The sequence below is a fragment of the Lepus europaeus genome, chromosome 11, assembly GCF_033115175.1.
Source record: "Lepus europaeus isolate LE1 chromosome 11, mLepTim1.pri, whole genome shotgun sequence".
Lineage (NCBI taxonomy): Eukaryota > Metazoa > Chordata > Mammalia > Lagomorpha > Leporidae > Lepus > Lepus europaeus.
Window position 1 is genome coordinate 1,290,424 of NC_084837.1, and position 26,590 is coordinate 1,317,013.

The following is a 26,590-nucleotide window of genomic DNA, read 5'->3' on the forward strand; positions in this document are numbered from 1 at the left end:
CGATGGAGAGCAGTGGGACGGGCCCTGGCCCAGGAAGCTGCACTCAGCAGCTTGTGTGGAAGCTACCGGCCTCCCAGTAAGGCAGGACTGTCCTGCCATGGGTGTCTCCCACAGGTCACCTTTGGGAACCCGCTTCTGTGCCGCTGGTGTGAAAGGCAGGAGTAGGAGTCTGGTAGAGGAGAGAGAGACGGGGCTTGGAGTCAGAGAGATCATCCTTTAAATGGGCACCACCACTTCACCAGCCCGAACTCGGCGTCGTCGTCTGTGATCGGCAACAGCCGAGCAGGAGGTGGTAGCAGTGTGTGAGAAGTATTTCAGAGAACAGGTGAGCCAGCGTGCAAACGTGCCATGCAGGTTTCCTTCGCGTCAGCTCCGCCCATCTCTCTGCACCCACTCCGGGTCCTGGGAGCCTGACCCCAGCGGCTCCAACTTGTGTCCCTTTCCTGGGCCACTGTTTGTGTTCAGGCAGATGGTGGCATTGCCAGGAGATCAGCAGTTGGCCAGAGACAGAGATGTGCATCACTCTGCCCACAGCTGTAGCCCCTGGTGGACAGGCCTCCGTCTACAGACCCAGGGCCCCAGGAGAAAACGTTCCTCCGGGCTGGGACCCGCCCCTGCCTCTCCAAGCTCGGCATTGTTGCCTTAGGACCGTTGCCTCGCCCAGGCCGCCTCCCCGTCCTGCCCAGCTGCTGTGACTCTCACCCTGTGATAGTGCCCTCACTGACGTCTCCGCAGGCATCCCCTTGCCACAGGCCACCTGCTGGACGCCGAGACACAGACTGCTTCAGGCCAGGCTGACAACCCTCATCGTGTCCAGTCTATTCAGGGAGGGGCAGCCCTGCAGCTGCTGTTTGGGGTGAGCAGTGACGACACACCGTGCGTCAGCCTCCGAAGGGGAGAAGGCTTTCGGGAGTCACCTTGAGTGCTGACGACCGGAGGGGCCGGGCCCCTGTAAGGCGGCCTGCCCACCTGTCCAGATCTTGTCTGCACAGAATCCTGCTGCACTTGTGAGGAAGATGGGTGGGTTCATAGCTAAAGTGCGGTCCATTAAGGATTAGCATGACGTCTCTTAATATTTTCCAAGATACCCTCAGGCAGGAGGGAGGAAAGAAGAGAGCTGACCTTCACCAAGGACTTCCTGTCTAGGGGTTTGTTTGCTTCGTTTTCGCATCCACAGATTTTAGGATGTGTGGAACCCACCTCGGTTTCTCCCTGCCGGTGGCCCCTCTCCTCTTTCCCATCCAACATCCGGAAGCATCTTGCAGGACTGTCCTAGACTCTGCCACGTGGTGCAGACGTGTGCCTTTCGGGAATCCGATTTTCTCCGCCCAGTCATTAGCCAATGCAGAAAAACAAAATATCATTTTCTTTCACGTAATGTAAAATGATTCACTAATTGAGAGCTGAAAAATAACCATCGCACGCTGGAAGGTTTGAGAACACGCGCGAGGGGACCGCCCCCCGGGACTCCGGCTGCCACATGCCTCCACAAGCTCCCTCTTGCCTCCTGCGGTTCTGAAGGACACAAGTGTATTTTGTAATTAGCTTTGTGTCTTGCTTGCAAACTTTAGCTGAAATATTCATTTGCCGTATAAGGCACTACCAGGACCCCCAGGAATACACACAGCAGTATTATTTAGAAACGGCTTTGCTTCCATATCACGTAACAAATAGGGCCTTGTTCTTCCTTTGTCTCCACTTCTTTCTAATACAGAAAATTGTCCAAAAAAAAGGCAGCCTACTATTTAATGTGGATTACTGTTGTGTCCTTTTACAATTTGAAATAAATGTCTCTATAAAAGAAAGACACAGCAATAGCTCCTGCTTTCCCCCGAGTAATAATGTAATTTTGAAAAATAGAATTCCTAAGGAAATAAATTGGGCAGGCTTATCTTACCACCTGCCATTTCTTTGAATGAACGATATGAGAAACCCTTCACGTGTTCCACAGTTCAGCACCTGTGCCGGTGGACAGCACCCTTGGACTGTGGGATTAAGACGCCGTGAATCAGTGCCTCCAGGTCACCACCTTCCTACTACAAATCGCTCTTCTTTGCAAACACAAGCAAGCAACAAACCCATCTTCCTTTGTCACCCTCATGGTGAAAGACAAATTTTCAAACAAATCCATGTCCCGGCCAAGCAGCCACGCTTCCAATCTACCTCTGCAGTGAGCTACTCATGTCAAAGAAGAACTTAGGGAAGAGTCAGGTGTCACCTGTTCCAAAAAGCAAATGGACCAAATCTCATCCCAGATGACTTTGGGGACAATGAATGGCTCTCTTGATTAGGGTTATTTCTGTGTCACTTTCTGTCTCAGAGTCGGTATAGACTCCAAACGCGCTGTCACTCAAGCAACAGTTTCTGTGTTCAGTGTGTTCTCTCTAAACGCTCCGTGTGCCCGCAGTCACCCAGGGATCGCTCTGTCCTGAGGCGTCTCCGGCTCCACGGCAGGTAATAATGGAGACTGATACATATCAGTCCCGCGCTGGGAGCCAACACTCATTTCAAGTTCTTTCCATGAGGGCCTGTTTGAAGGCGGCCAGCACAACCGACACCGGCTACGCCGTCCACCACTCTATGTCGCTGCTCTCCAGTCCTCTCGGCATTCTGCAGGCAACGCGCTGAACCCATTTCCATTCGCGGCACCCAGGAGTGAGCTCCGAATGCCAGGATCTGTGCTGGCCAGAACTCAGCAGAAAGATGCCCTTCCCCATCCAGTTCTGGGCTTTGATTTCTACAAAGGCCCTGGCTTGTCAGCAGGGCATTGGCAGCTTTGGCATACTGAGCCCCTCCAACCCCCAAACAGACAATGCCCCCTGCCCGAACGGCACTCTGGGGGTGTGCCCCCTGCCCGAACGGCGCTCTGGGGGTGTGCCCCCTGCCCGAACGGCGCTCTGGGGGTGTGCCCCCTGCCCGGGACGGCGCTCTGGGGGTGCGCCCCCTGCCCGGGACGGTGCTCTGGGGGTGTGCCCCCTGCCCGGGACGGCGCTCTGGGGTGTGCCCCCTGCCCGGGACGGCGCTCTGGGGGTGTGCCCCCTGCCCGGGACGGCGCTCTGGGGGTGTGCCCCCTGCCCACGACGGCGCTCTGGGAGTGTGCCCTCTGCTCACGATGGCGCTCTGGGAGTGTGCCCTCTGCCCGGGACGGCGCTCTGGGGTGTGCCCCCTGCCCGGGACGGCGCTCTGGGGGTGTGCCCCCTGCCCGGGACGGCGCTCTGGGGGTGTGCCCCCTGCCCACGACGGCGCTCTGGGAGTGTGCCCTCTGCTCACGATGGCGCTCTGGGAGTGTGCCCTCTGCCCGGGACGGCGCTCTGGGGTGTGCCCCCTGCCCGGGACGGCGCTCTGGGGGTGTGCCCCCTGCCCGGGACGGCGCTCTGGGGGTGTGCCCTCTGGCCAGGACGGCGCTCTGTGGGTGTAACTTATCCTCAGCCAGTGTCACCCTGCTGACCTCACCCATCACCTCAATCTGTAAGTATCAAATATATCCTCTTCACGTGCGATAGTTTCCTGTTATACAGAAAGAGATCACCATCATTTCTACAGTTACAGCTACTTTTTAGTATATAGAAACTATTAAATAGGACAGGACCTAAAGAAGCCCTGTTAGGGGCCGGCTCCATGGCTCACTTGGCTAATCCACTGCCTGTGGTGCCAGCACCCAAGGTTCTAGTCCTGGTCGGGGCACCGGATTCTGTCCCGGTTGCTCCTCTTCCAGGCCAGCTCTCTGCTGTGGCCCAGGAAGGCAGTGGAGGATGGCCCAGGTCCTTGGGCCCTGCACCCACGTGGGAGACCTGGAGGAAGCACCTGGCTCCTGGCTTCGGATCGGTGCAGCGCCGGCCGTGGTGGCCATTTGGGGAGTGAACCAACAGAAGGAAGACCTTTCTCTCTCTCTCTCTCTCTCTCTCTCACACTGTCCACTCTGCCTGTCAGAAAAAAAAAAAGAAGCAGCAGCAGCCCTGTTAGGAGTCATCCTCTCCATGTAAAAAGACCCATTAATTTGCATACTTTGAATATATTCTTTCAAGTTGTTACTTGCATTGTTACTGCTTGCTACGTACTCTACTCAGTCTGTGGTCTCCAAACGCTCCCATAGCATTCCACGAGAACATTGACAAACACTTATTCACGGATTTGCTGATTGATCACCGCGTATGCACTGGGTATTGTTATCAGCTCCACGGAGTCGCTTTACACCAAATTTCTTCTCTGTGGCCTCTACGTTCCAGCTGGCGGAGACGGGCCATTTAAGTTAGAGGTGTAACAGTGATAGTGACTGGAATGCTACGCTAGGTAATGTGGTCACGAAAGCCTTGCTGAGATGGTGAAATTTAAACCGAGATCACGACACTTAAGCTGAGACTTGAATGTCAAAGAGGAGCCAGCTATGCAGCCATCATCGGGAATGTACACCAGGCAGAGAGGAAACCAGCGAAAAAAAATCCAAGGGCAGGGCCTTCTCGGGCTGTCAGAGAGCTGAGTGTTGAAGTCCCTGGAAATAATTCCTTCTGCACATCTCCAACCTACCAGCCGGCAAACACGTAAAAAAGCACAATAAGATAAAGAGGCTGGGACATGAGCGATCTCGGCATCACCGCGCGGTGGGACGGACAGCCTCAAAGTGCGTGCTGCGGGTTTCGTCTCGATACATTTAAAAACGCAGGCAGCGTTTACGGAGAGGAAGCAGATCAGCGGCTGTCCGTGGCCGCCGGCGGGGTGCTCAGCGGATCACAGGAAGGCACGGAGATGTGGGAGGTGACGGGAAGCAGGATGACTGTTGGTGGTCATGGCTTCACAAACACGGACTTCAAAAAGTTTGTGGAGAAAATGAAATCAAACATAAGCTTATTTTGATGCCCCAAACTTTGAAATCCACGCATGGTTTTTTCATAATACACATGTTCAATGAACTTTCAGAAAACCCTTCTATGCACATACTTGCAAATATTTTTGCTGCAAAATAAACTCCTTTAATTTCATTCTCCATGAATTGTCAGAGTATCTGCTTCCACGCCCAAACCTGCCTGCGCGTTGTTGCAGGTCAACGGTACCTGGGTAAAGTTTTGGCGACACCGTTTTGTGGGCATCGCACCCGCTTGGCTGAATTTAGGTGACACTTGCCAGGGCGCCTCAGATAGGAGTCAGAAAATGCAGGGTGGAGGTGGAGAGGGACCTACAGCTGAGGCCGGCCTCCTTGCTGACAGCTTTCTCTGTGCGGTGCCGAGAGGCACCCGGGCCAGGAAGCAGCCCTCTCACGGGCAAGCGTCACTGCAGGTGGCGAGGCCCCTAGCTCCAGTCACGCAGGACGTGTGACTGCACGTGCTTCGGTTTCTCCTATTCCAATTCCCTTAGGAAATTTATGTTTTTGACCCAATTCTTATATCTGCTGCTAACAAATGTTGTGTTCTTGGGGAAGACACAAGCTGAGAGTTGTTCATGGAGTTAGTTACACAATAGCTGCTGGACGCAGACCAACCCTGCCTGGGGTCGTCTCCTATAAATCCCAAGACTTGGGCCACTGTTGTGACCTAGTGGTTAAGCCACTGCCCACATGGGCACTGGTTTGAATCCCATGTGGGTGCAGGCTTGAGTCCCTACTACTCCACTTCCAATCCAGCTCCCTGCTAATGTGCCTGGGAAAGCAGCAGAAGATAAATAGCTCAGGTGCTTCGGCCTCTGCCACTCACGTAGGAGACCGGGAAGAAGCTCCTGGTTTCAGCCTAGCCCAGCCCTGGCCGTTTTGGCCATTTGGGGAGAGAACCAGGGAATGGAGGATTGCTCTCTCTCTCTGTCTCTCCCTCCCTATGATTCTGCCTTTCAAAGAAATAAAAATAAATCTTAAAGAAAGGAATCCCGAGACGTGTGGGCTGCCCGCCTGCCTACAGGTGGGCCCCCCACTGCATTCCAGTGTCCACCCGGGGCCCTCATACACTCGCTCTAAACATAAATGGGAACTCCTGAACACAGGGACGAATTGCAGAAGCAATGAGATGACTGTCATTATCTACACACAGGAAGCTCGACAACAGCGAAGGTGCAGCTGAGTCACTGTCACTGCTCCCCGGGGACTCAGCCCGGGTGGCCTGGGTGGCCTGTGTGGCAAGCACGCCACTGCTCGGAAGCCACGGACTTTTCTATCCATGGCAAAGCTGAGTCGTACCAGCTGCTCTGGCTACGTGAAAACATTCCGTGGGACTCAGCCACGTGCCAGCTGTTTCTCCAAGCTTCCACACGAGGTCTTCACCAATCTGTCGACTGGGAAGCCAGGCCGGGCCCCATCTCTGGAGGGCATCTGAGGAGGATGGTGAGGCCGGCCAGCCAGCCAGGAGGGCCCGCGTCAGCCTCCAGCAGGCCTGGCCCCTCCTGCCTGCAGGCTGTAGAGGTGGGCGAGGGCAGCGCCAGCAAAGCTCTCGTCCACTGCAGATGGGGGCACTGGCAGGAGTGTCCTGGGAGCGCAGAGACCCGCAGCAGTCCTGGCCGGGCCCTGGAGACCACCAGCCTTGGCGTTGACGGTTCAGCAGCCGCCCCATCCCCACAGCCTGCACTGGCGGCCAGCAGACCTCGGGCTCCCTTCCACCCCAGTCCTGCTTGGACTCACACACAGCAGCTTCTCTGCTGACAGAACCTGGCGGGCGCAGCACGCGGCGGTGAGAAGCGCAAAAGTGGGTGCGCTTTACAAAACCAGTGCCCGTCTTCCCATGAGTGCTGAGCTTGGAGCGTGGCTGGAATCCCACAGCCAGCACTTAGGGGCCAGAAAACCTCACGTAAGTTATTTAAGCGCTCTGTGCCTTGTGTCTCTTCTGTAAGATGGGAACAATAACCTATCTCTTAGAGCTACTTGTGGGCATTTATTTTTTAACTTATTAAGCTCTATTTAGTCATTTATTTATTTGAAAAACAGAGTGACAGGGAAGGAGAAGGAGAGGAAGAGAGACAGAGATCTTCCACCTGCTGGCTCATTCCCCAAAGGCTCACAAGAGCAGGGGCTGGGCCAGGCTGGAGCCCAGAACTCCATCTGGTCTCCCAGAGGGGTGACAAGGACTCAAGTACTTGGGTACCAGCTGCTGCCTTCTCCAGCACGTGAGCAGGAAGCTGAGCAGGAAACGGAGGAGCCAGGACTCAAAGTGCCAACCCCAGATGAGATGCAAACGTCACAGGCAGCAGCTTGCACCACAACGCCTGCCTGCATTTACGGGAGATTTCAAAGTTCATAGGAATAAAAACTCAGATATGTCAATAAACCAGGTGCCGTTAGCTCTGAGTTCTCTGCCATGGATACCCAACCCCCAGCATTTGTTCCCCCACCGCACCCCATCCTCATCCTCCAGGCCCTCTTTGCAAAAATCAGATCAACCCTGCAGAAGGCAAAGCTTCGACAGACGCCATCACGCGGCCCGAGAGGCCGTGCGCACGCCAGGTGCAGAGCAGGGCGGATGCTCTCCGACCCACAGAGCAGCGAGGGAGACAGCAGCCAGGCGGCTGGCTCTGCCCAAGGCCTGGCCGCTCGGCGGGTGGGCTGTGCAGACTCTGTGGCTCCCAGCCCTGCCTCCATCGGCGAGGTTGCTGTGACCTCCCGAGGGGACTCAGAGCAGGAGCCAGCTCCTCGGGGAACAACTCTGATGGACACAGAACACGTTCTGCGGCCTCGGTTTTTCATTTCACACTGGAAACTGCTGTACGGATATATTTTTAAGCATCATTTACAGCGTGTTTCAAGGGAAATAACAGAGCAGCCATTTGGATTCAGTGACCTGTGCTTGAATTTCTGATCAGCCGTGTCGTAGCAACTTGGCTTTGATCAAACATTTAGCATTCTAAGCTGCCTTTTTTCCGCCTATAAAACAACAATTAATGATCACGACTTCGCACCGCTTGCTGTAGGATAACGCGTGCTAAATCGTCACACTTCCAGCCCCGGGGCGCTCTGTCCCGTGGTTCTGTCTCTGCACACTGGCACAGAGAGGGACTTCACCAGCTCCCGGTGCAAAGCCACAGTGAAGCCACGGTGATGACGTCATCCCTGACACACTGGCGCCGATTTGCTTTGCATTGAAGTGATGCGGGCGGAGCTAAGTCACCTGTGTTCTCAGTGGGCTCCTCTCTCTCCACGGAGAGAGCCGGCAGGGCTGGGATGTGCCGGCGCCTGACCGAGGGCGCTGTGTGTCTCCCCAGGACACACGTGAGGTCAGAACTGGGCGAATCCATCTGAGGACAGGAACGTGGCCAAGCTGCTCCTGGCGTGCCCACCCCCGGGAAGAGCAAAGTGTGCAACTGAGGCTGCCATGTGAAGGCCGTCTTGTTCCAGCCCCCGCTCCTCGTGTGGGACAGTGGTCTGGCTTCCTTCCCTCCGTGAGTTATTTCCTGAAATCCGCAACACCCACTTCATAACACTCTTCTTTCTCTTCCTTGTCCTCGCATTGTGTGTGTGTCACTCCTCCCTGTTGTCTGGGCATGGTCACTTCTGTCCCTTTATAATCCACTCAGGAAAATCAAAACAAAATTTAATTTTTATCCCATCAGATAAGAGCTCTGCGCCACTCAGTGTAATTCAGCTGCTTGGCTTTTGGCATCTGGAGCTCAGGGTGGCGGCCCCGCTGCCACGGCCAGAGCGGAAGAAAGCTCTGCTGCAGCTCCCAGAAGCAGCACAGGGTGTCCCGGCTGACGGAATGCAGGGGTCTTCCATTTTTTTTTTTTTTTGACCCACAGAGTGGACAGTGAGAGAGAGAGACAGAGAGAAAGGTCTTCCTTTGCCGTTGGTTCACCCCTCAATAGCGCACCGTGCTGATCCGAAGCCAGGAGCCAGGTGCTTCTCCTGGTCTCCCATGCGGGTGCAGGGCCCAAGCACTTGGGCCATCCTCCACTGCCTTCCCGGGCCATAGCAGAGAGCTGGCCTGGAAGAGGAGCGACCAGGACAGAATCCAGTGCTCTGACCGGGACTAGAACCCGGGGTTCTGGTTCCACAGGCAGAGGATTAGCCTATTGTGCCATGGCACCGGCCATGGGATCTTCCATTTTCAAACTGAGAAATCTGAGTGGACAAGTCTGGCTGGCTCCCCAGAGTCGCAGAACCTCTTATCAGCAATACACTAACCGAACTGAGCCTCCTGGAGGCTAAGCCGTGTGTCTGCGACCCGCACAGCTGAGCGCTAACTGGAGGACTTGGGGACTCTGAGGACAACAGCCCCGTGGCAGGACGCCCCTGCGTGGGGCAGCAGAGCACGCCGCGGTCTCCTTGCTTGCTCCTCTCCTGGTGTGGGAGCTCGGCCTTGGCCAGGACAAATCAGACACAGGATGGACGTAGGCCCAGAAACCTAAAAGCCGTCCTTTTTCTTCCACAGCAGTCACCCAAATTCGGGGCTTACACACACGAGATTCACTTCCTGCGATCCTTTACAGCTCCATAAGGATCTTCATGTTGGCGTCTCACGACCTGGGTTTCAGCTGTGTGGCCGCTCCCTCCTGCCCTTCCTCTCCTGTGGTTGGGCCACAGTTCCACCTCCTGCCCCCCATCTGCCTCTCGGCCTCCCCCAGGTGAAGTGGCTCTGAGCCCTCACACTGAAGGCTCCTGCCTTGGAAACAGCTGGAGGCTGACCGGGACTGAGTGAGCAGAAGCGTAATCAGACAAGCAGAGAGAGAAGGGCAGTGCCCCAATTAACGAAGTCACGGAATGAACTGAGGCCCTCCCCGCCCCGCGGCCTGAACCCCTCTTACGCAGAAGCAGCCTCTGCCGCTGGGGACGATCTCAGAGATCTCATTCGCTTTCTGTTCTTAGAATTAACAACCCCAGGCAGGTGCTGCCGGAGACCGGACAAGCGGTTTCTTCACTGGACTCCTCCCAGGCCCTGGGAACCGTCCGCAGGTACTGAAGGCTTCAAGGCGAGGGAGCAGCAGGCGCTGGGCGGAGCCTGCGGCAGAGGCGGGCTGGGCCCTGGGCTCCCCGAGCTGCAGCAGGAACTCTGTGAGGTCACCTTGCTGGTGTCACTGGGGACAACACTCTGGGAACGGCAGGCTCAGCAGCACTCCTCCCGCCTGCCACCGGTTTCCCTCCTCCGTGGTAATCTCCGTGGGCTGCCATGCTCCAGTCAGACACAAACCTTGGCCTCTGAGTAGAATTAACACAACCAGAGCACTGGAGAGTGAGGGGAGCTGGAGCCACCCCAAGGATGAAGCTCACACGGACACACAGGCAGCAGCACGCCCCCAGCAGGCACTCTCGGGAACTGCAGAGGAAAACCCTGGCCGGATTGACCTGGAGGCAGGTGGTACACTGAACGCCCCCCTCTGCGCGGATCTCCGCGTGCGGCTGACGTCATTGAGCCTGTGGACATCATTGGGTGCCCTCATCCTGTTCTCCCCTGTTCTTTGAAAAGCTCACCGTAAACGTGGTGACAGCAGCGGACTTAAACCCTGCCGCCACTCACCAGATGCACGGCATTTGGACAACTTCTTCATCTCCGTGACATTTAATTCCCTTGTGTGTAAGAGGCAATGACAATAATAGCGACTGCCACACAGGATTATTTATGATTAAGTGAGATAATACTTAGACAAGGGTTAGCCCAGCGTCGGGCCTAGGGAAAGGCTCTCATAAATGTTTACCGGCATTATTGCGTTGTGTAAACATTGACGAGCCATATTTCCACGGTTTTATAGCATTCTAGAAAGTTAATCAACAAGGCTCCTTCTCTGCTAGGGAATCGAGTTGTGTTTAAATTTTGGGGTACCTGTGGCTTCCATGAACACGCGCGCTTTCAATCCTGCCCTCAGCTGTGTTTCTTTTCTCGTGGGGTGTTCTGCAGGAAGGAGCCCCGGGATCAAGGGGAGCTCTGGAGGTTTGCACGCCGCGAGCTGCCCTCCGGAGGGAAGTGAGTCCACGCACGGGTGCACCCCGGCACACACCTCACCCGCACAGATCCACTGCACTGGCTCTCCATTACTGAAACTTACTTCCCACAGGAGACTCAGCATAAACTCAAACCAAAAACATTGGATTTGCCTTTCTACTTCTGCTCTTGGAGTTGCTTTTTTCTTTACATTTATGGACTATGTTTTTAAAATTTGAATGGAATGAAGGGTGACAGAAGAGAACTAAGCAGAAGTACTACCATAATCGCCAAGTGCGTCACTCAGAACTGAGGGAAACGGAGCTGGGTGACCCCCGAGGCTCGCAGCGAGCCTCCGTCCCCACTCCTGGCGTCAGGGACCCCTTGGGGTGCCAATCTCCCTGGCTCCCGACTCCCAGACAAGGCTGCGGACATCCATGGACCCCCGGCCTCCCTCGGTTCCCTGCACCCTCCTCCTGGACCTCCCTAGCTCTGCGCACGGCGAAAGCCTAAACATAAACAAGAATTCCTGAGGAAGCTCCACTGCCTCGCCAGGTCATTCTCCATGAGGGCAGAGGAAGGACCCACATCCAGCCACGTGGTACACGGATGCAGGCACACACAGGCCCTGGACCACGGAGCAATCGCGAGCCTCGAAGGGCTCTCCTGATTCCGAGATGAGTACGCATGAACCATGACGGAAGAGAAGCGGGGGAGGAACGAGCAGTCCCAGCCAGCACTGGCGAGGCCCAGACGCCCTGCAGGGGACACGGGCCCGAGGCCTCCCCTACAGCACCGCCTGGTGCAATGAGGGAGGTGACCGGCACGGGCCTCGGAGGCAAGCGGCCAGCAGCCAGGTGCCAGGAAAAGTAGGCAAAGGGCATCTGGGGAACATCTCGCGAAAAGGTAACAGAGCCGACAGGACGAGAGCTGGGTGCAGAGGGGACGGAGCGCCAAGGCTGACTCTGGGCCCCGGGTCACAGTTGGGGCAGGGAGTTCTGGCCGCACAGCAGGGTGGCTACAGGAAATGAGCTCTCCCCTACATTCTTTTTAATCTAGAGGAACGGAGTTTGAATGTGTTCACCATAAATAAATGATAAATGATTGAGGAGCTAGAACACGGGTCTGAACATCCAATGTGTACCTATAGCGAAGTGCCACGTGGTCCCCCAGGAATAAGCACAACTTCGTCTATCGGTTAAAAGATAAACACTATGTATATGCATCTATTTATTTCAAAAGCAAAAACATAAACGTTTCTGCAGGTGTTCTCCGCGGCTGGGATGAGTCGGCGCTGAGGCACGCAGAGGGTGTTGCGTGGAGACGCGGGGCAGGTAATCCGCGGAGCATGGAGATCTCCCAGAACGGCTCTGCTCCTACTCTGTGTGCCGCAGGTAGTTCTTTATGGGAAAATAATACTGTTTCCAAATAAACAGGCCTCAGGTCATTTCACACGTCCTGGGCGCATGTTGAAAGAGCAGAATAATTCCAGGAAATGTAAGGTGTTCCGAATCACAGGCCGACGTCGACTAAGCCCAGCCTTCATCCCTCACAGACACAGGCACACAACTCAGTTCACAGCAAAGAGCCCGGATCTCTGGGCTAACATGTATTTCAGACCATAATCAATGACTTTTCCTTCGAAATTCAAGGATGGCTAAACACTGGAAAATCTATTAACATAATTTAAGACTTTATTAACTCAGAGAAATGATCATGTTTAGAGATACCACAATGTTTTTGAGGAAAGTCCACCATCAAATCCTGATTGTTAATAACCTGAGACAGAAGAGCGGCTACTAAGGAAGACGTGGCCATCCACAGCACAGCCACAGCCCACACCTAATTCTCAGAGGCTTGGGGTCAGGCCCACTGAAGCTCCGCTCTGGCCCACGAGGCTCCCGGAGCCACCACCTTCGGCATCGTCCCCAAACTGAAGCCACGGCAACAAGATAAGGAAAGGAAACCGCAAAGTAGTCCAACACACATGAATGGTTCTGTCGTCTGGCCAAGAAAAGAGAAAATTCTGCGGAAATTAGTTCAGGCAGAGCCAGCAAGTGAGTCTGGAAGTTTTACGTATGCAAAAATCCAGAGTTCTCTAAACAAGAAGACAATCATCCGGTATCATGAAAAAGATACTTTCAGACCAATAACACAATTGGAAATATTGAGATCAAAAATATATCATGACATATAAGGAGGCTTTTAGAAGTTCACATAAAAATGTGTATTATGAAAAAACTATATGTGGATTTTAAAATGCTTTACATCAAAATAGCCATATTTTCCCATTCTCCACAAACCCTTTGGAGCGCCTCATAGCCAAGGACTTCGTGAAGATAAAGCCTGAAGCCCCGCACTGCTCTGCCGATGGAGGTCAGAGACCTCAGCAGGTGGGGAAGAGCATCCAACTTCGGAAAAGCCCAATGAGTCAACATCAACAGGCCAAGTTCAGAACCCAGGGGTCACAGAATCCATCAGGAAATGAAGATGGAACAGGACAAAGCAGGACCCTAAGGAAACGCTAACGAGGGGTGCGTGGGGGGGCCGTATATTACATCATAAAGCATGTGCTACTGAGGCCTCAGTGGGGCTGGGGTCTGTGGCCCCTCAGACACAGGTAGGACGTCCTGCACACGCAGGCTGCCGGCTGTGGCTGGGAAGCTGTCTCCACACCGACTGGCATCTCCCCCACTAACAGCTTCCCGTGCTGCGTGTGTGACCTCACGGCCTTAGATCACACCTGGGTGGGTGCAATCTTCCACCCAGAGCTGGCAGAGGAGGGGGCTCTCCCTGGGGAGAGTCAGACTGGCTCCAGGAGACCCTGGTTATCTTGTGTGACCTTGGGGCTTTAAGCCACACCTCCAGGTGGCTGCCATCTCTGACCCAGAGCTGGCAGGGGAGGGGGCTGGGCCCTAAGGACACAGACATCTCCAGGAAATCCCCACGTCCATCCGCTACCTCCATGAGCCCCAAGCCAATCAACGTGCGTGTGAGAAACCCCCGTCCAATGGGCACCCCCACCCCCAGAATGACCCAGTGAGCAGACAGTAACGCCTTAGACACCGGGCCACTTCCTCAGAGCCAGCGTCCCACTCGGGCACTCCGCCTGGGCTCCTCTCGGACCAGACACTTTCTCTGTCACCTGCCAATCAATTAAGTTTCTCTTCTGTCTAATAAAAGTTTCTGCCTCTTTGCAAATTGTTTCCTGGCTTTTTATTTCTATACTAAGCTGAGGAAAAGAACCCAGGCATCTCACTCCGGCAACCGTCCTCCCCGCCGTGACCGGTAACAGTTAGCAGGGCGGGCGTTTTGTGCAGCAGTTTCGACGCGTGGGACACTCACACCCTGCCTCGGAGCGCAGGGAGCTGGGTCCCGGATGTGCTCAGGACTCCAGCTTCCTGCTGATGCCCACTGGGGAGCAGTGCTGATGGGCCGAGGGCCTGGAGCCTGCACCTCACATGGAAGACCTGGACCGAGTTCCCCACTCAGCCTGGGTTTGGCTTGGCCTAGCCCTGGCTGTTGTAGGCAACTGGGGCGTGAACCAGCAGGTGGAAGATTCTCTCTCTCTCTCTCTCTCTCTCTCTCTCCCTCCCTGCTCCCTCCTTCCCCTCCCCCCACCTCCTCTCTCCCCTCTGTCCCCACCCTTCAAATGAATAAATTTTTAAGTTATATGTGCTTGTGTTCCTGGCAGGTAGACAAAAGGAACAGCATATAAAACCGAAATATACCCAAGTACATATGTGCACGAGGGGACTTCACAGAGTGTGTGAAACAATGGAATTAAAAGATAGATTAATGTCGGTGCAAAAAATTGAGAAATGCATGACATTTTTCTGATGCCCTCTTCCCCGGAGCTTCTAGAAGCTCCCTCACGGGGACTGGCAGGGTGGTGCAGTGGGCACAGCAGGGCCCCTGCAGGGCTGGCTCCCTAGGTGGGAGCTGGTGTGAGTCCTAGCAGCTCCGTGTCTGACCCAGTTCCCTGCACTGTGCCTGGAGAGCAGCAATGGCTGACTCAGGTACGTGGGCCTCTGCCCCCCGTGTGGGGAACCTAGGGGAGTCCCAGGCTCCTGGCTTCAGCCTGGCCTGGCCCTGGCAGTTGTGGCCATTTGGGGCATGAACCAGTGGATGGATGACTGATCTCTCTTTCTGTCTCTCTCTCCCTCTCTGCAACTCTTTCAAATAAATAAATAAATCTTAAAAGAAAAGGAGAGGTCACAGTTCTTAAAAAAGCAAAAAGATCCCTCCGATATATAATATACTGCTATTGCTAATCAATAATAGAGGACAGATTATTTAAAATACAAAATGATTCAATGCTAAAAATGTAAAAGAAGTTATACTATATAAATATACTCATCATAAATATACCTATCTGAACTCAGTAACAGAAAAATCATTTCAGGTTCATATTGGATATGAATTTTTTGGTATTAGGCTGCTAGACAAGTTTATCAAAGGTAAAGAAACAAAGGAAAAGTTTGGTGGCCATGTCTATTAAATCAGGAACCACCAATGCCAAACCACTCATAAGAAATGTGAAAGGCAAATGACCATGCAGGAAAACTATTTACAATGTGTACGACAAACCTAAGCCGACTAGTTTTTTTTTTTTTTTTTTTTTTTGACAGGCAGAGTGGAAAGAGAGATAGAGACAGAGAGAAGGGTCTTCCTTTTTGCCGTTGGTTCACTCTCCAATGGCTGCTGCGGCCGGCGCACCGTGCTGATCCGAAGCCAGGAGCCAGGTGCTTCTCCTGGTCTCCTATGGGGTGCAGGGCCCAAGCACTTGGGCCATCCTCCACTGCACTCCCGGGCCACAGCAGAGAGCTGGCCTGGAAGAGGGGCAACCAGGACAGAATCTGGCGCCCCAACCGGGACTAGAACCCGGGGTGCCAGCGCCACAAGGCGGAGGATTAGCCTGTTAAGCCACAGCGCCGGCCTTAAGCCAACTACTTTTAATGTATAATTTAAATTAATTTTAAATAAAGATTTATTAAAATAATGATTAACAAAATAGTGGCTAAAAAATATCAGGAAATGTATAAGAAAAGAATTCATGATAAAGAATTCTGTTCAAAATCAGAAAATATCAAATTCTAAATCCATACAACTCTCATTTGTACCTAAAAATTACAAAAATTTTAATACAAAAACAAGTTTTTATAAATATAGCAAGAAAATTGTTCAGAATATCACACATCTACTTATTCGCAGGGGAAAATAATATAGGTTATTTCAACAAATGTTGACAGTGATTATCCTGATGAGTGAATACAGGCATGGGCTACTTTTCGTGTTTTTCCAATTATATTTTCTTATTTAGAAGAATAAAATCACATTTTTAAAAATGAAAAAGAAATATTTTTATTATTTTTTATAATGTATTTATTATTATTATTTATTTGACAGATAGATAGTGAAAGAGAGAGACAGAGAGAAAGGTCTTCCTTCCGTTGGGTCACTCCCCAAATGGCCACCATGGCTAGAACTATGCCTATCTGAAGCCAGGAGCCAGGTGCTTCCTCCTGGTCTCCCATGTGGGTGCAGGGCCCCAGCACCTGGGCCTTCCTCCACTGCCTTCCCGGGCCACAACGGAGAGCTGGACTGGAAGAGGAGTAACTGGACTCCTATGGGATACCAGCGCTGCAGGCGGAAGATTAACCAAGTGAGCCATGGCGCCCGCCCCTCTTTTTTTATTATTAAAATATAATTGTTTTTTCTAAGGTCTATGGAAGGTGTTTATTTTATATTTATCTATGTTTTAAATTTTCCTTTGTTTCTTTTTACTTTATTTGAAAGGCACAGAGACACAGAAAGATCTCCTACCCACCAGTTCACTCCCCAAATGCCCACAACACCTGGGGCTGGGCAGACAGAAGTCAGGAGCAGAACCCGGTCTGGGTCTCCAAGGTAAGCGGCAGAGGCCAAGCCCCTGTGCCGTCTCCTGCTGCCTCCCAGTGTGTGCATTACAGCCGGGTGCTGGGATCGGGACTCACACCAGCACTCCCACTGGGGATGCCGGCTCCCCGGTAGCATCTTACCTCCGTGCCCAGTGCCCGCCCCATGTCCACTTGTCTTGGTCACCCATCAAGCTGAAGACAACCAAGTGACCTCAGGCTGTGCGGAGGCCATGAGGGGCCACCCAGCCACAGGACGGTTTGGGGGACACAGAGCCCGTGACCCACAGGGCTGCAGCTGAGCGCAGCGTAGAAGCCGGGGCAGCCTCTGCGCTCACTGGCAGGACAGAGCCCCAGGCAGTGGAGGCTACAAATTGAGACCCACAGTGGCTGACTCGGCAAAACCGCTAAATGACTTTGCAAAAGACCTGTCAGGACGGATAAACGGGGCCTCCTGAAGCCGCCGCTTAGCATTCCTGCGGCGCACACACAATTATTCCCGGGCTTGGGGAAGAAAGGAGAGCACATCAAAGCCTGCCTTCATCTGCAGACGGCTTTGGCGCGAGCTGCCGGGGCAGAAGCACCGTCCAGGAAAACCCCACACAGACGCACTTGCTCCTGACCAGCGGGACGTCGTCTGGGACGTTGCCAACACTCCCACTGTCTTTATGGTAAACCAGGCCTGAAACGTTGTCACCAAGCGTGCCATCCACAGCACGGTGTGCACCCAGCAGTCAGTGCTGGGGGCGGGGCCTGGACACAGCGCGCATCCCCGCGTTTCAAGGCAGAGTTTCCCAGGAGGCCCCCTTTCCCGGAACTCCTGTGTAGCCTTCTGCAGGGCGGGGGACCCTGTCACACCAAGAAGAGGCCAGAGAGGGGGAGGGAGGCGGGGTCTCCTGGTTATGACACAGGGGCTTCGTGGCAAACATCAGCAGCCTTGTGTGCTGTAACCATGTCCCTGGTGCCAGCAGGGTTTCTTCTTGGTCTGGTTTATAGGCAACTCATCCCCCACCCAGTCCCCACCTGGGATCAGGCCCATGACACAGGCAGTTCAGACAGGGCCCGCGGCCCTGGTTCTGCTCATCTCAGTGAGCCGCAGAGGAGAGAGGATGAGGAGGGTAAGAGGAGGGACTGCCCAGGGCGTCAGGCTGCAACACACATCCCAGCAGCCGGAGTCTGAAACACAAAGCGCCAGCCCGCTGGTGGGTGCTCAGGGTGTGGGCCGGAGCAGGCTGTGAGGTCCGAACAAGGGGCTCTGACCACCAGGGAGGGATGGGTCTGGGTGCTCCTACAGCCCAGGGGAATTAGGCCCCAGGGAAGCCAGGCCACACAGAGCAGCATGGACATCGGTGGCTAGATTTTCTTCCTGGGCTTGGGAACAGCAGCCTGACAACGGGGGGTGGGGGAGACAAGCATGGAAATGACCTCAATGACCCCAGGACGAACGCCCCGCCCTGCGTCCGCCTGCAGCCCAGGACGCAGAGCCCCCCTCAGCCTGCAGACTCCGCCCCCCTCGCAGCCCCAGTCCCCCTGCCCTGCTGCTCCAGGTACAGGCAGAGGCTGCCCCTCCCAGCCGCCCACTCCTGCCACCCCTGCTCCGCCCCACGGTCCCTCCTCCCTCCTCACCCCCAGAATCTGCGCTCACTGACCGCCCCCACCGTCACCGCTGTCCGGCCCTGCCTGCGCCAGCAGCAAGCAGGTTCTCTGGGCGACTCGTCCTCAGGCGCCTGGTCCACGGAGAAGGGACACGGCTGTTGGACCATGGGGGGACGGCCATTGCTGCTCAGCAATCGCTCCAGACGGCCGGCTGTGCACACACCATGGCTGCCTCCAGACGGCCGGCTGTGCACACACCATCAAGGCCTCCAGACGGCCGGCTGTGCACACACACCATCAGGGCCTCCAGACGGCCGGCTGTGCACACACACCATGGCGGCCTCCTGACGGCCGGCTGTGCACACACCTGGCTGCCTCCAGACGGCCGGCTGTGCACACACACCATCAGGGCCTCCAGACGGCCGGCTGTGCACACACACCATCAGGGCCTCCAGACGGCCGGCTGTGCACACACCATCAGGGCCTCCAGACGGCCGGCTGTGCACACACACCATCAGGGCCTCCGGACGGCCGGCTGTGCACACACACCATCAGGGCCTCCGGACGGACGGCTGTGCACACACACCATGGCGGCCTCCGGACGGCCGGCTGTGCACACACCTGGCTGCCTCCAGACGGCCGGCTGTGCACACACACCATCAGGGCCTCCAGACGGCCGGCTGTGCACACACCTGGCTGCCTCTGGACGGCCGGCTGTGCACACACACCATCAGGGCCTCCAGACGGCCGGCTGTGCACACACCTGGCTGCCTCCAGACGGCCGGCTGTGCACACACACCATCAGGGCCTCCAGACGGCCGGCTGTGCACACACACCATCAGGGCCTCCAGACGGCCGGCTGTGCACACACCATCAGGGCCTCCAGACGGCCGGCTGTGCACACACACCATCAGGGCCTCCGGACGGCCGGCTGTGCACACACACCATCAGGGCCTCCGGACGGCCGGCTGTGCACACACACCATGGCGGCCTCCAGACGGCCGGCTGTGCACACACCTGGCTGCCTCCAGACGGCCGGCTGTGCACACACACCATCAGGGCCTCCAGACGGCCGGCTGTGCACACACCTGGCTGCCTCTGGACGGCCGGCTGTGCACACACACCATCAGGGCCTCCAGACGGCCGGCTGTGCACACACCTGGCTGCCTCCGGACGGCCGGCTGTGCACACACACCATCAGGGCCTCCAGACGGCCGGCTGTGCACACACCTGGCTGCCTCCAGACGGCCGGCTGTGCACATACACCATCAGGGCCTCCGGACGGCCGGCTGTGCACACACACCATGGCGGCCTCCAGACGGCCGGCTGTGCACACACACCATCAGTGCCTCTGGACGGCCGGCTGTGCACACACCATCAGTGCCTCCAGACGGCCGGCTGTGCACACACCATGGCTGCCTCCAGACGGCCGGCTGTGCACACACACCATCAGGGCCTCCGGACGGCCGGCTGTGCACACACCATCAGTGCCTCCAGACGGCCGGCTGTGCACACACCATCAGTGCCTCCGGACGGCCGGCTGTGCACACACCATCAGTGCCTCTGGACGGCCGGCTGTGCACACTCCTGGCTGCCTCCGGACGGCCGGCTGTGCACACACACCATCAGTGCCTCCGGACGGCCGGCTGTGCACACACCATCAGTGCCTCTGGACGGCCGGCTGTGCACACTCCTGGCTGCCTCCGGACGGCCGGCTGTGCACACACACCATCAGTGCCTCCGGACGGCCGGCTGTGCACACACCATCAGTGCCTCCAGAAGGCCGGCTGTATGCACATCACTGCCTGCAGCCCCCAGACACCATCGCTGGCTCCAGACAGCCTGCTGTGTACACACTTCCCTGCCTCTAGACAGCTAGCTACGTGTACACACAACATCGCTGGCTGCAGACTACTGGCTGTGTGCACACACCATCAGGGCCTCCAATCTAGCTGTGTACCTATAACACCACTGCCTCCCGACTGCCAGAGTGTATACCCCACTGCTGGCTCCAGACTGCCAGTTGTCTACACACACCGTCGCTGGCTCCAGACTGCCGGCTGTGTACACACAGCACCACAGGCATTGTGGAGGCGTGTGGGTGTGCACGTGTGCCTACACCACACCCTCTCCACCGCAGGGAAGGGGTGTTCACCACACACATACAAGAGCTCATACAGGAAGTCTCCTGCCAAGCACACGTGGGCCAGCTGGCGGCCTCCCCCTCGCGTCCGCAGTGAGAGCGACGTCCCGCACGGCTTGGCGGTGGGCACGACTGCACCTACCTCGCGTGGCCGCTCTGCAGGGGGCCGCAGAGCTCCCAATGTGCCCCATGCCCATGGGCGCCTTACCGCTGCAGGGGGAAGTCCAGAGCGCCGTCCTGGGCGTTCAGCACCGCTGCGGCTCTGGCCAGGAGCTGGTGGTGGCAGCTTGCGGACTTGAACTCCAGGATGAGGAGGCCCAGGCAGAACATGGCGCCCATCTCCTCCAGCTCGCTCGTTCCAAACTGCAGACCCTGCCGGCACACAGAGCAGCCCGGTGACACACAGGAACGGAGACACATGCCCAGCACGGGCACTGGGACCGACAGCAGCTGTCAGTCCTGCCCTGGGGGTTTGTCGTGCGCTGTGGACTGGCCGTCTGTCAGGTTCCCCACAGGAACAGAGCTGGCCGGGTGGGAAAGGGCAGGAGGCTGGAAGCTCCTCCCCACGGCGGCCCCGGCAGCAATGCTCCTCTACTGTGTGAAGGTTTCAAAGCCAAAGCAGAAATTTACACACAATCTTACTAAGAGATAGCCTTCCTTTCCCTAAATTTATCAACCAATGGGGGCCGCCGCCTGCAGCGCCAGCGTCCTATATGGGCGCCAGTTCCAGTCCCAGCTGCTCCGCTTCTGATCTGCCTCTCTGCTGTGGCCTGGGGAAGCAGTAGACGATGGCCCAAGTGCCTGGGCCCCTGCACCCGCATGGGAGACCAGGAGGAAGCTCCTGGCTTCTGGCTTCGGATCAGCCCAGCTCCAGCTGTTGCAGCTGACTGGGGAGTGAACCAGTGGGTGGAGGACCTCTCTCTCTCTCTCTCTCTCTCTCTCTCTGCCTCTCCTTCTCTCTCAGTGTAACTCTGACTTTCAAATAAATAAATTTTTTTTAAAATGTGTCAACCAATGGAGCATGATAGGGAAAATCCTTCTTCCACAAATGCGTAAACAAGTGAACATGACGAGGTATCTGTGCGGCCTGTCTTCAGAGAGAGAAGCACACACATGACAGCTGATGTCAGAACTGAGCCTTCTCCCTGTGTCACAGAAGCCCACACGTGACAGCTGGCATTAGCATGCGCCTTCCCCGTGTCACAGAAGCGCACACGTGACAGCGGACGTCAGAACTGAGCCTTCGCCCTGCGGCACAGAAACGCACACGTGACAGCTGATGTTAGAACTGAGCCTTCGCCCTGCGTCACAGAAGCGCACACGTGACAGCGGACGTCAGAACTGAGCCTTCGCCCCTGGTCGCACATGTGCTGAGCTCCTGGCAGAGCGTCGGCTCACACCGGAGCCTGGCTCAGCAGTTAAGTTGCCACTCAGCTCGCCCACGTCCTCCGCAGAGTGCCTGGGTTCCAGTCCTGGCTCTGTTCCTGACCACCCCCCCCCACTGATGGGCAACCTGGGAGGCCACAGGGGATGGCTCAGATACTTGGACCCCCACCAACCAGGTGAGAGACCCAGGTGGAGTTCCCAGCTCCTGGCTTCCACTTAGCACAGCCCCAGATGTTGTGAGCATTTGAGGAGGGAACCAGCAGATGGGCCATCCTCCTGTCTCTTTGTCTCGGTCTGTGTCAGTGTCTGTGTCTACCTTTCAAATAAATAAAATTTTAAAAAATTAAAGGTTATTTTTCAGTAAATAAAAGCACCAATTCAATGATTCCTGACCGCAGCCTGTGAGGCCAGGCTCTGCACAGAGAAGGAGATCCAGGCGCTCAGAACCTCTAGGGGGTCCAGGCAGCAGCTCCTCGGTTGAGCGTCCAGTGCCTGACCCAGCGTCCCACACCACAGAGGCTGCTGTGCGTGGGCCAGGGCGCCTTCCAGGCAGCCAGGCAGAGGGTAGGTGGTGATCGGACTTAGAAAAAATTGGTTTCAACACCAGGTCCACTGTGTTCTGACCTTGTGCTCCGGGCTTAGTGAGCTGATCTTCTTCCTCGACACCTAGGCCTCTGGGGATAAGGAATGTTTCAAAGTTCTCATAATACTGACCACTATCAGCTCAAGTTATCTTTCTGCTCCTCGTAAAGGTGGCTCATGTGACAGAAGTCAGTGTGGTACCAAGGTCTTCCAGCTTATAAGACATTGCACCCAAATAAAGATAATAGTGCATTTCTATTTTTTAAAAAATAGGTTCTCACATCCAAATAGTGGTGCTAGAAGACAAGGGCAGGGAAGGGAGGGGAGAACACCCACTTTGCTTATGGCCGTGTCCAAATACCGACAGAGTCTATGGGCACAGAAGGCTTCCATAGCCTTGGCAGCCCATGGCAAGAGCCTCGGTTGACCACTGATGTCATAAATAAGAGTGTCAATCACTAAAGGAACAACAGGAGTCACTGTGCACTTGCTCCCCATGTAGGACCTCCGTCCCTAATGAGCTGTACTATGAGAATCCACTGCAAGTTTTGTTCCCAGACTGTATTCTATATGTTGTGTGTGCGTGGGGGCAAACTGTTGAAGTCTATGCTTAGCATGGAGTTGGTCCTCTGTATATAAAATCAAACTAAAAATGAACCAAAATGAAGAAGGAGAGGGAGAGGGCGAGGGAGAGGGAGGTGGGATGGGAGGGTGGGGGTGGGGGAAAGGACCACTATATTCCTAAAGTTGTATCTATGAAAAAATGCATTCATTAAATAAAAACTTTAAAAAAACAATTTAAAAAATAAGACAGAGGGCAGGAAAGTGAGTGTGCAAACACGTTGTCCGCAGCCTCCGAGGCAAAGCAAAATCCCCCCCCAAAATCCCTGAGGCACAGAGCAAAGTGGGACGTCTCCAGTTTACTCCCGCTTTTGGAGTCTGATTTGCCGCATTCGTTTTCCTAAAGCAGGGAGACGTGGCTTGTGGGGCGTCTGACCCTGCGCAAGCCCCAGCAGGAGGAGGGAGGACGGCTCAGCACTCAGCTGCTCTCCTTGGTCTGCGGGAGAGGTGCCCTCCCCAGAGCCCTTCCAGGAGCCGGCTCTAAGGTCCGCTTTCCCCCTGCCCTGCTCCTGGCTGCTTGTCCTCCATGGAGGACGGGGGCTTGGTTGGGAGACAGGAAGTGATGTCATAGCCTCCTCCTCTCCCATGTCAGTGGACCACCCCCCCGCCGCAGGCGCTCTGCAGAGCCAGAGAAGGGGGAGTTCTCGGGGACAAAACTCCAGTGGCGCGAGCCCTCCTGCTGCCCAAGCTGCTGCACTCTGCAAAGTAGAGTGCGTTCCCGGCTGCCACAGGACCAGCCCAGGAGGCCTGGACGATGCCTTGAAACGCTGTCTTGCTGTGGGGTTTGGGCAAAGCCCTCGCTCCATTCCGCCCTGCACCACTGGTCTCTCTCTACCACTCCATCCTTCTTGCTCTCTCCCAGCATGAAAACGTGTGTTTGTCTCCCTTCATCCCCAGCTACGGGTCCGGAAGTGAACACTCAAAGGCAAGGCCCAGGCAGCACCTGCTCCTGTGCAGGTCACACGGCTGTGGCAGGACACGGCCTCACACGAGGCCTGGAGAAAGGCCAACGCTGGGCGGGCACGGAGAGCACCTGTGTGCCGGCTCTGCACAGCGGGCTCCGTAGCACCTTTCAGTTATGCCCCTCGTGGCCACAGAGCACGAGCATTTTTTTCTGATTTTATTTCATGTTTGCCTGTGAGAGAGTCACCCTAACCTCTGGGCGTGATCTGGGAAACAGGTGGCAGAGCGCAGAGGTTCTGCCCGCTGTTCGGTCAGCGGGCGCGCACACACAGCAGCGAGCCCAGCAACAAGGGTGGTTTGGGCTTAGTTTGAAGGTGGGGGTCAGTGACAGGGAGATGCCCTCCCCTCGCCCCCAGTTCAGACCTTAACTGGGAACTTTAATGTCAAAAGCACTCACTGGAGTGACTTCAGTAAATGAGGTTTCCCTCTGCACGTGCCAGGAATGGGGGCGGGGGGCAGCGTCCCTGTTTCCGAGGCTGAACCTCAGGACCACGCCTGTCATTCTGGTTTCTCACCATGCTTCAGAGGTGGCTGCTGCACTTCCCCGGTGGCCCATCGTCACTCAGGAACGAGAGTGAGAGTGGGGCGGGAGTCACCAGCCTGCTTTTCCACACTGCACGGCCCTCGCGGTCAGAGCCATGCCAGCTCCTCCCTCGTCTGCCCTGAGCTCTCTGACTTGTCACCTCTCTAAGAGGCCAGGGAGAGAGGTGCCCCGTGAGTCCACGCAGCCAGTCACACCCTTCCTCTGATTCCGGGGCGTGCAGAGCCTCATCCACGCATCGCGCTCAGAGGAACACGCCTCCGGCCCAGCCCTGCACAGGTCCGCAGGCTGTCCTTAGTAACCCGCCCAAAACAAGAGTAGGTGCTACAGACTGGTAGACAAGCATAGCGTCCAAAAACATGAGTTTAAGAGCTGATGTTTGATGAGGAAAACAGTTCTAAGAAATAGACAAATGTGGATACATGTTCAACTTCGTTATTTAAATATGATGCATTTCAAGTCCAGCAAACTGGTAGACGCACAATCCAATTTTTAATATTGATTGCCAGGCTGTATGCTAAAAGTTGGTGGACATCACCGTATCTGGAGGAGCTGTGGGTTGATTCTCACCTCTTGAGAAGTCAGTCAGCAACACCTGACATGGTGATGACACCGCAGGGACCCCTTCCCCGAGAGCCGATGCCAATAGAGTGAAACTCCGTGCAGAAAATGCAAAGTAGGTCGGTGTTATAGTAATCATCAAAATGTGAGAGAAATAAGGCCCCGAATAACTAATAAGGAAGGGATGACTAAGGGAATCACAATGGGATCAATGTGATGGGACCTAATGAAGCCATTAAAATGATAATTACAGCAGCCGTCAGTAATCGGAGGGGGAATACTCATCATTCAACGGGAAGCGAGATGCCGGCGTGTCATGTGGTGATGGATGGCGCCGCTCTGGCACTGAGTGGGAGGGCGACTCCCCCCACGCCACTCCCTACTTGCAGACTCCAAGCTCCAGTTTGTCAATAAAATGCAAAACACAGGCGAAGGCTCTGCACGCTTGTCAAAGGAACTCCCACCTTGGAAAAGCTACTGCTGCCTGGCCCATGTCTATAAAGCCAGAATATGCCAACGTGCGCATGGCGGAGTCCATTCTGTCTACAAGATTCTCTTCTTGTCTTCGGTATTGGCAAATTTAAATGTATTTTCACCTGTTTTACTGGCAATATGCCGACACCATCATTGGCAGTTTTCAAAGATTCCAGGAAAACGTCGTTCCTTATCTTTGTGCACACTACACAGCCTCTGCTCTCTGTCCAGAAGCTCAACCTCATGCAACTGTTCATTCAACTTGCGTTCCCTGTTCTCATGGTGCCCCCATGCCCTTTGCCTTTCGTGTTTCCTATTTCTTTCATTGTAACAGATTCTGAATATTATTCTAGCCACGTTCGCTTTTCAAAATTTCTTCTCCAGCTGTATTGGGTCTTCTCATTAATTCACTCATCTAAAGACACTTTCTGAAACACTCATGAACACAGCTGCTGTACGTCGTTCGCCTCATCCCTGCATGTACAGTCACTGTGGGAAACATTCGGCAGTGAGGTTTTCCCTGTTGAACGTGGGTCATGTAGGTTGGTTTGCTCAACTGTTTTCCGATTTTTTGAAATTGTGAATTCATTGCTGGACTTGAATTTGGTTTTAATGCTCTTTCTCCAGGCCGGAACATCAGTTCCTCCCCAAATTCCCAATCAGGACCCTGAGAGAACACAAGTTCAGCGTGAGGACTCTGGGAACACACGGCACATCTGATCTGAGATCCCAGGCCTGCTTGAGGGAAGCATCACACTTAGGAGCGAGAAGTGATGCCCCTGCCATTTTCTCTGCTTTACTCAAAGCATGGCCAAGACAGTCAAGGACGATGCTAAACCCACGGAAAAATATTGGTGTTAAAGGGCGGCACTCTGAGGTGCCAGACAGGAGTCTGCCTGCACATTCGACTTACTACGGCGAGAAAAAGTCTGGGAAATTCCTTGTTTCCGTTTCTCAGAAAGAAACAGGAGTATTCTGTGCCGCTGACGTTAGAGCAAACAGCGTG

At 55.1% G+C, this 26,590-nt stretch overlaps 1 protein-coding gene across 1 annotated transcript in view; it reads right to left on the reverse strand.

The window, feature by feature from the left end:
- AGBL1 (AGBL carboxypeptidase 1) overlaps positions 1-26,590 on the reverse strand; it is a 599,820-nt gene that overhangs the window by 149,367 nt on the left and 423,863 nt on the right. Inside the window, exon 22 of the mRNA XM_062204897.1 lies at positions 20,665-20,828. Within this exon, the coding sequence (XP_062060881.1) occupies positions 20,665-20,828 (164 nt within the window). The remainder of the gene's footprint in view (positions 1-20,664; positions 20,829-26,590) is intronic.